The 10088-nt window shown below is 44.1% G+C and overlaps 1 protein-coding gene across 1 annotated transcript; it reads right to left on the reverse strand.

The window, feature by feature from the left end:
* Nucleotides 1-7: 7 nt before the first annotated feature.
* LOC100564159 (zinc finger protein 420-like) lies at nt 8-9818 on the reverse strand. The gene has a single exon (XM_062957899.1). It carries the CDS (start codon nt 8636-8638, stop codon nt 7046-7048), a length of 1593 nt encoding a protein of 530 aa, XP_062813969.1. The 5' UTR covers nt 8639-9818; the 3' UTR covers nt 8-7045.
* Between the last annotated feature and the right edge of the window lie 270 nt (nt 9819-10088).

Below are 10088 nucleotides of genomic sequence, written 5' to 3' on the forward strand. Positions count from 1 at the left end.
CACCTAATGGCAGTAAATAGTTTTGGTTTATTAAATACAGTTGTATACAATAGTTTCGCTTATCCAACCTTCGCTTATCCAACCTTCTGTATTATCATCCAACGCGGTTTGCCTTTTAGTAGTCCATGTTGTTGTAATTGATGTTTTCAATACATTTCAAAGTTTGGGTGCTAAATTCATAAATACAGTAATTACTGCATAACATTACCATATATTGAAGTACTTTTTGTGTTGACTTGTTGTAAAACATGATATTTTGGTGCTTAATTTGTAAAATCATAACATAATTTGATGTTTAATAGTCTTTTCCTTAATCCCTCATTATCCAACATTTTCGCTTATCCAACATTCTTCTGGCCTGTTTATGTTGGAAAAGTGAGACTCTATTACAATTATACATTTTTGTTATTTAATCTATACATATCGCAAAATAATGGTATTTTTTCTCAAAGTGACACACCACCCAAGTCATGCTAGGTTTTTGGGGGAACTTTGACACACCAAGTGCAAAAGGTTGCCCATCACTGACCTGGAGGAATCCTCCACCTTGTGTGACGGTGGAGCAGAACAAACAACTCCGCATATGAATGCTTGCCCACAATGTCCTGCCTCATGTACGGAGGAAACGTTGTTTAAAGCTACGGACAATGCGATTGCGGTTGCCTGCTTTTGGTCTAAAACTATTTAGCTGTTTGCGTTTCCTTTATCACTTTTAAACTTATTATGCAATGCTTTGACACAAAATAAATAAATACATAAATAAATAACTTATTGGCAAATCTATAAACAACCCTTTTTGAAGCTGTTTTGTGTAGTGACAAATAACCACAAGCTCACAGCCACAAGCTCATCCAAGGCAGGGGCAGCCTGGCTCTCAAAGGAAGTTACTTTTTTTGGCCTAGATTTTAGGACTCTGTCTCTCGGAGTCCAAATGGCCAAAAACAATCTCCTAACCAACAATAACAACGGCAATGCTTTGCAAATGGTAGGCCTGGGCCCCTTCAAATCAGGATATATCCCCCCCCCCTTTTGCTGTATGATTTCTAAAGCCTTTAGCCTGATGAAGATCCAGTGGATCTTTGGAAGCTCTTTTGTGGGCTTGGGGTGGCATTCAATTTCACGGCCGCAGTCAGAGCTCCACATTTGCATGGTTTAGGGCAGGGGTCCCCAAACTTTTAAAGCAAAGGGCCGGTCTACAATCCTTCAGACTGTTGAGGGGCCGAATTATCATTTGAAAAAAAATACGAACAAATTCCTATGCACACTGCACATGTCTTATTTGTAGTGCAAAACAACAACAATGAAAGAACAATACAATATTTAAAAATGAAAACAATCTTAACCAACATAAACCTATCAGGATTTCAATGGAAAGTGTGGGCCTGCTACTGGCCAACGAGATAGTCAAGTTAATTAGGATTGTTGTTGGTGTTGTGTGCCTTCAAGTCATGTCAGACTTTGGCCGAGCCTAAGTCTAAAATTAATTATTTATTTACTTACTACATTTATATCCCACCCTTCTCACCCCGAAGGGGACTCAGAGCAGCTGTATGTACATACCATATATTATATTATTAGCATAGCACAATATTAGCATTATATATTACTATATTGAACTATACCACTATACTGTAATACTATATGTTATAACATATAATTAATATTATTATATGGTATTATTATTAGTATTATATTGTATAACATTATAATATTTTTATCAATATTATATGTATATACAATATATTATATTATTAAAACTGGTAATAAATATATTATAAAACTGAGGGCAGGGGCCAGGTAAATGACCTTGGAGGGCCGCATCTGGCCCCCGGGCCTTAGTTTGGGGACCTCTGGTTTAGGGCCTCGGGAGCCCATGAAAGTGGAAAAGCGCAAAGACCCCTGTTATGCCTCCAAACCTTCTTCACCTTGTTGACTCTAGCATGTTCAGCACTGACAAAATTCTAAATTCTGTGACTTTTTTTCAGAAGGTCCAAAACCTTTCCATTTTATTATGGACTAGCTTGGGGACCCGGCGGTGCCCGGGCACTGTTTGTCTTTGAATGTTAGGTGTTCTCAGTTTGGAGTGAGTGAACTACAATTCCCAGAATTGTGGGTCAATCCTCCCCAAACCTGCCAGTATCCAAAGTTGGCCATTTTGGTTCTGTGTACCAAGTGTGGTCCAGATCTGTCGTTGGCTGGGCTCAGTGCTCTTTGGATGCGGGTGAACTACAACTCAAGGTCCATTTCCACAAACCCCTGCAGTATGTTTAGTTGGTCATGAGGCTTCTCTGTGTGAGGTTTGGTCCCAGTCCATTGTCGGTGGGGATCACGGTTTCTCTGGATGCAGGTGAACTATAATTCCCATTTCCGCAAACTTGTCCAATATGTTCTGTTGTTTATGGGGGCTGTGTGCCAGGTTTGGTCCTGATCCATCATCGGAGGGGTTCAGTGCTCATTCATTGCAGGTGAACTATAAATCCCAATAACTACTATTCCCAAATGTCCAGGCCAATTCTCCCCCAAACCCACCAGTATTCAAATCTGGGCATATCGAGTCTGCATGGCAAGTTTGGTCCACACCCGTCATTGTTTGGGTTCATAGCGTTCTGGGTGTAGGTGAACTACAACTCCTCTAAATTCCCCAGTAGGAGTCACAGGGCTCTGACCGGATGCAGGGTGAACGACAACTTCCACCATGTGAACTCAATCCCCAAACTCCTCCAGGAAATGTAGTTGCTGCTCAGTTCTGCCCTGTTTGTTCTGCAGAGAGATTTGAAAGGGAAGGGCAGTAGGCGGGGTCATGCAAATTCCACACCAATGGAGAACCCTGGGTTGCCTGCCTGTGGTGGAGGACAATGCAGAATCTAGGATGAAATGGCTCCCAAACGAAAGCATTCCTTGGGTGGTGGGCTGTAGTGTTTGGGGAGGACACTGGCAGGGGGTTGGACTGCATGTTCATGGCGCTCGCCGTAACTGCAATGTCAGAGGAAAAGAGTGACGTGCTGGCTCCTCAGCACTGGAAACTGTAGCCTGTTTGTGGAGGCCGGAGGCTGTCTGTGTGAACAGACACCCGTGCCACATACACATATACAGGTTTCCACTTTTATTATGGATATGGATGGATAGATAGATATAAATGACAAATTTAGTGAATCATCATATCCAGTCAGATTGAATCATGAATTTTAAGTCATGACCAACGTAATAAGAGCAAAAATAATATCCCGAAGGACGTCAGATGATGAACTAAACCCTAGCTCGATCTGCTTTTCCAGTATGATGTTTTGAACCTTACAAATCTCCTTTTCATAAACACTGACTTTATTAAGAAAAAGAGAAACATAATAAGTTTATAACCTATAATGGTAAAACCATACAGCTCATTGAGTGGCTGCCACAACTACCAAAATAAAACCAGAAAACACACACACCAATAAAATACTCCTACAGAGACACACAAAGTACACTAACAAATGAACAAACAGACCTGGGTCTAATTCTAAGAACTTCTCACCAAGTTGATTGTGTCCCTTATTATATTACGGCCCTTAATCCTATGGAAGGACACTTCTGCTTTTGGCAACACTCTCCCAGTTCATAGATCCGACAACTGACATTTGCACGTGTTATTGTTGAGAAAAAGTGATAAAGAAGTCCCAGTCTTTCTTGAATTCAATCAAATATTTCTCTTCAATTGACTCTGTCCATCTCTGATACGTTGCCGATCTTCATCAGTCAGTCCCCTTGCGTGGGATAAGCCATTTCTGTTGCTCCCTCTCTTCTTTTTCCTTCACTCGGCCAAAGCATGGGCAAGGTTTTATTCTTTGGCCGAGAAAATGGCCCAAGGAAGGGAGGGAGCAGCAGCAGTGGCAGTAAAGCTGCTCCAGTTGGTGCCCCCCTACTCTTGGCCTCGTCCTTCCGGCTCCTGTCTGCGTTTCCCCTCTTCTCAGTATGTGGACACAGCGGCTGAGAGAAGTGAAGGGAACCGGGACTCAAAAAGATCTTGTCGTGGATGTCTACTACAGACCTCCGAGTCAGGATGAAGGACTTGATGAAGCCTTCTGTCAGCAGTTGACCAAACAGGCACAAAGAAGAGATATAGTAGTCATGGGCGATTTCAATTATCCCGATATCTGCTGGAAAACAAAACTCAGCCAAGAGTACAAAGTCCAACAAATTCCTCACTTGCCTTGCAGATAATTTTATGGTCCAGAAGGTAGAAGAGGCAACAAGGGGATCAGCAACTCTTGATCTAATCTTAACAAATGTGGAAGACCTGATCAATACAGTGGTTGGATCCTTAGGGGCAAGTGACCATGTGCTCCTGCAGTTTGCAATACAAAGAAATGCTGAAACTAAGACAAGTCAAACATGCATTCTGGACTTTAAGAGAGCTAACTTCCAAAAAATGAAGGAATTACAAGCAGCATTCCATGGACGCCAATATTAAAAAACAAGGGAGTTAAGGATGGATGGGAGTTTTTCAAAAGTGAAATACTCAAGGCGCAAATGCAAACAGTGCCAACAAAGAAAAAAAATAAGACAAGTGCAAAGAACCCAGAATGGATGTCCAAAGATCTTCTAACTGAGCTAAAGCTCAAAAGTGACATGCACAAGAAGTGGAAAAGGGGAGAAATCACCAAAGAAGAATTCAAACATATAGCCAACACCTGTAGGGAAAAGGTTCGCAAGGCTAAAGCACAAACTGAGCTCAGGCTTGCCAGGGACATAAAAAACAACAAAAAAGGCTTTTTTGCTTATGTTGGTAGAAAAAGGAAGAAAAAGGAGGTGATAGGGCCACTGCAAGGGGAAGATGGGGTGGTGGTGACAGGGAAAAGGCAGAACTGCTTAATGCCTTCTTTGCCTCAGTCTTCCCACAAAAAGAAAGCCATCTTCAACCTCAGCAACATGGAATGGACGAAGGATTGGGGGAAATCCAACCCCAAATAGGGAAACAAGTTGTCCAGGAACACCTGGCCACTCTAAACAAATTCAAGTCCCCAGGGCCAGATCAGCTACATCCAAGAGTATTGAAGGAACTAGCGGAAGTTATTTCAGAACCACTGGCAATTATCTTCGAGAGTTCTTGGAGAACGGGAGAAGTCCCAGCAGATTGGAGGAGGGCGAATGTGGTCCCTATCTCCAAGAAGGGAAAAAAGAACGACCCAAACAATTACCGTCCGGTCAGCCTCACATCGATACCAGGCAAAATTCTGGAAAAGATCATTAAGGAAGTGGTCTGCGAACACTTAGAAACAAATGCGGTCATTGCTAATAGTCAACACGGATTTACCAGAAACAAGTCATGCCAGACTAATCTGATCTCTTTTTTCGATAGAGTTACGAGTTGGGTCGATACAAGGAATGCTGTGGATGTAGCGTACCTGGATTTCAGTAAGGCCGTCGACAAAGTCCCCCACGACCTTCTGGCAAACAAACTAGTAAAATGTGGGCTAGACAAAACTACGGTTAGGTGGATCTGTAATTGGCTAAGCGAACGAACCCAAAGGGTGCTCACCAATGCGTCGTCTTCATCATGGAAAGAAGTGACAAGTGGAGTGCGGCAGGGCTCCGTCCTGGGCCCGGTTCTGTTCAACATCTTTATTAACGACTTAGACGAAGGGTTAGAAGGCACGATCATCAAGTTTGCAGACGACACCAAACTGGGAGGGAGAGCCAACACTCCAGAAGACAGGAGCAGAATTCAAAATGATCTTGACAGACTAGAGAGATTGGTCGAAACTAACAAAATGAAGTTCAACAGGGACAAATGTAAGATACTTCACTTCGGCAGAAAAAAAGGAAACCAAAGATACAGAATGGGGGACGATGCCTGGCTTGACAGCAGTGTGTGCGAAAAAGACCTTGGAGTCCTCGTGGACAAGTTAAACATAAGCCAACAATGTGATGCGGCAGCTAAAAAAGCCAACGGGATTCTGTCCTGCATCAATAGGGGAATAGCGTCTAGATCCAGGGAAGTCATGCTCCCATTATTCTATTCTGCCTTGGTCAGACCACACCTGGAATCACACTGCGTCCAATTCTGGGCACCGCAGTTGAAGGGAGATGTTGACAAGCTGGAAAGCGTCGAGAGGAGGGCGACTAAAATGATCAAAGGTCTGGAGAACAAGCCCTATGAGGAGCGGCTTAAAGAGCTGGGCATGTTTAGCCTGCAGAAGAGAAGGCTGAGAGGAGACATGATAGCCATGTACAAATACGTGAAGGGAAGTCATAGGGAGGAGGGAGCAAGCCTGTTTTCTGCGGCCCTGCAGACTAGGACACGGAACAATGGCTTCAAACTACAGGAAAGGAGATTCCACCTGAACATCAGGAAGAACTTCCTCACTGTGAGAAGGGCTGTTCAGCAGTGGAACTCTCTCCCCTGGACTGTGGTGGAGGCTCCTCCTTTGGAGGCTTTTAAGCAGAGGCTGGATGGCCATCTGTCGGGGGTGCTTTGAATGCAATTTCCTGCTTCTTGGCAGAATGGGGTTGGACTGGATGGCCCATGAGGTCTCTTCCAACTCTACTATTCTATGATTCTATGATTCTAAGTGCCGAGGCAGAGTTACACCAAATGCTCTCCCGAGAGCGCAGACCAAGTGTTTCTTCTTTTCCTTTGAGCCTTGGGAAGATAGCCCGCCTTTCCCAGCCTCAGAGGAGAACCAGTTCTTGTTTTTAATGGCTAATGTTTAAATTTTTTAATTGTGCATGTTTTTTGTCTATTGCTGTGTTTTATACTGCTATTGTTTTTATTCGGGCTTGGCCCCATGTAAGCCGCCCTGAGTCCCTTTTGGGGAGAGAGAGGCAGGGTATAAAATAAAGTTATTATTATTATTATTAGCTACACGTCACTAGCGAGAGCACTCTCGCTACCCTCCTCCTCTTCCTCTGTCCACACCGCCCCCTCCCACCATGACCCCACCCCTTCCCATCCAACCCCAACCTCTCCTGCTTGGACCCTGCCCTCTCCCACCCACAGCCCATCTGGCCACACTCCTCCTGGTCCCATCAACACTCCCTCCTGGCCCGGCCCTTGTGGCCAGGCTCACAAGGGAGAACCAGTGTGAGTCTTTTGATGTCTGTGCAGATTTGAACTCTGAGTGAAGGTCTTTTCACAAACGAGGCATGTATAGGGCTTCTCCCCAGTGTGAGTCATTTGATGTAATCGTAGATTTGAACTCTGAATAAAGCTCTTTCCACACTCCAGGCATGTATAGGGTTTCTCCCCAGTATGAGTCCTTTGATGCGAACGTAAACCTGAACTACGAGGGAAGCTCTGTCCACATTCTTGGCATTTATAAGGTTTCTCCCCAGTGTGAGTCTTTTGATGTGAACGTAAACCTGAACTATGAGGGAAGCTCTGTCCACATTCCTGACATTTATAGGGTTTCTCCCCAGTGTGAGTCCTTTGATGCGAACGTAGACCTGAACTCTGAGTGAAGCTCTGTCCACATTCCAGGCATTCATAGGGTTTCTCTCCAGTGTGAGTCCTTTGATGCAAAAGTAAACCTGAACTCTGATTGAAGCTCTGTCCACATTCCTGGCATTTATAAGGTTTCTCCCCAGTGTGAGTTCTTTGATGTCTATGCAGATATGCAACATGAGTAAAACTCTGTCCACACTCCAGACATTTATGCAGTTTCTCCACAGTGTGACTCCTTTGATGTACATGTAGAGTTGAACTCCGGGCAAATCTCTGCCCACACTCTGGGCATGTGAAGGGTTTCTCCCCAGTGTGTATCCTTTGATGTCTACGAAGACCTGAACTATCAGAGAACGTGTTCCCACACTCCAAGCATTCATAGGGTTTCTCCCCAGTGTGACTCCTTTGATGTAAACGTAGCCCTGAACTACGAGTGAAGCTCTGTCCACATTCCAGGCATACATAGGGTTTCTCCCCAGTGTGACTCCTTTGATGTAAATACAGACTTGAACTCTGAGTGAAGCTCTTTCCACACTCCAGACATATATAGGGTTTCTCCCCCTTGTGAGTCCTTTCATGTGCACGTAGACTTGAACTGTGAGTGAATCTCAGTCCACACTCTGGGCATGTAAAGGGTTTCTCCCCAGTGTGAGTTCTTTGATGTACATGTAGATATGCAAGCTGAGTGAAGCTCTGTCCACACTCCAGGCATTCATGGAGTTTCTCCACAGTGTGAGTCCTTTGATGTACATGTAGAGTTGAACGCCGGGCAAATCTCTGCCCACACTCTGGGCATGTGAAGGGTTTCTCCCCAGTGTGTATCCTTTGATGTCTACGAAGACCTGAACTATCAGAGAACGTGTTCCCACACTCCAAGCATTCATAGGGTTTCTCCCCAGTGTGACTCCTTTGATGTAAACGTAGCCCTGAACTACGAGTGAAGCTCTGTCCACACTCCAAGCATTCATAGGGTTTCTCCCCAGTGTGTGTCCTTTGGTGTAAATCTAGCCCTGAACTACGAGCGAAGCTCTGTCCACACTCCAGGCATACATAGGGTTTCTCCCCAGTGTGACTCCTTTGATGTAAATACAGACTCGAGCTACGAGTGAAACTCTGTCCACACTCCAGGCATGTATAGGGCTTCTCTCCAGTGTGAGACCATTCATGTTGCTGCAGATGATCCCTTGAGAAAAATTCTTTGCATGTTTCATCCATTTATATGCTTTCTCCTTAACGCCAACAGTAAGAGCCCCCGATGGCGTAGTGGACTAAAGCCTTGTGACTTGAAGGTTGGGTTGCTGACCTAAAATCTGCCAGGTTCGAATCCCAACCGGGGGCAGCTCCAGCTCGATGTGGGGACATGAAAGAAACCTCCCACAAAGATGGTAAAAAACTTCAAAACATCCGGGCGTCCCCTGGGCAACGTCCTTGCAGATGGCCAATTCTCTCACTCCAGAAACGACTCAAGTTGCTCCTGACACACAAAAAAACCCCAATAGTGATCTGGGTGTTTAATTGCAAATTGATAGCTGTGTCTTCCTTTTTCCTTTCTTATCTGGAAGTGAGGTCAAGAATTCAGCAAGATCATTGACCTTGAGAAGATTTCTTCTTTCTATATTGTTGGTTTCCTTATTGCATCAGAGAGTTGGCTTCAGAGAATCCCCATTTTCCTGGTCAAGAAAGAAGCACAAGATCAAGGATGAAAGCTAGAAACCTTTATATCCAAGATTTTCCCCTTTCCCTTCATGTTGAGAATGGAAATACCAAGAAATGCAGACAGTGGGGCTCAAGCACATAACCAGCAAAGTAATCAGCAAAGGGAATCCATGATTCTTTAAAAAGAATGGAATGAATCCAGAAATGAAAAGAATAGAAGGGAGGGGGAGATGGAGAAAGAAAAGAATGAATGATAGAATGGAAAAAGGGGAACTCCTTCCAATATTACTAATAATATTACCATAAAATTATATAGTACAATATAGTAATTTAATTGCTTGTATTATGCTATGTTAATAATATATTGTATGTACTAGGCTTGCTCAAATAATTCGTTTTCCCCGTTTACCGTTATTGATTCGTTTTTTTCGGATTTTTTGAATCAATATTGAATCTTGGCTGTCCACACGCCTGGATATCGCGGTTTCGAACCGCGATTGGCCGTTTTCCGTAATGGCGCCTTTTTTTTCGTTTTTAAAAAATGCTTTGTCAAATCATCCAAACTTTTTTAAGTCCACTGGGGCAATCTAGTGTGTTGTTTGCCCCTTGTAGCCAATCAGAGAGCACGTTTAACCAGGGGGAGGGGCTGGTAGGACGTGCTTAATGAAAACAGCGTGCACACGCCTCGTGGCTCAGTCGCACTGGGACTTTTGGAGAGGGTGGAAGGGTAGAGATTCATTGGTGTAGGCAGGCAGGAAACATTGCTGCGTCACAGCATGGCTGTGTGAAGACCAGGACAGGAGAAAAGGTGGGGTGGTCTGTGGCTGAGTTTGGTGGTGTGGGTCTTAGGTCTTTCTATTTCTTTTGTTGTTGCAAACTTGCAAAGGGCTGTCCTGTGGGTGTTTTTCCTGTTCAAAATACAACTCCTTTTGGGGAAAGAAAAGCTTGCCTTTGTGCCTTGCCTTCTTTGTGTGTGTGTCTGCCAGGGACGCTTTGAAAAAGAGTTGCA

Source organism: Anolis carolinensis, chromosome 6, assembly GCF_035594765.1.
Source record: "Anolis carolinensis isolate JA03-04 chromosome 6, rAnoCar3.1.pri, whole genome shotgun sequence".
Lineage (NCBI taxonomy): Eukaryota > Metazoa > Chordata > Lepidosauria > Squamata > Dactyloidae > Anolis > Anolis carolinensis.

Excerpts from the sequence above, each read along its gene's own strand:
- LOC100564159 (XM_062957899.1), bottom strand. The coding sequence starts at position 8,638 with ATGGATGAAACATGCAAAGAATTTTTCTCAAGGGATCATCTGCAGCAA.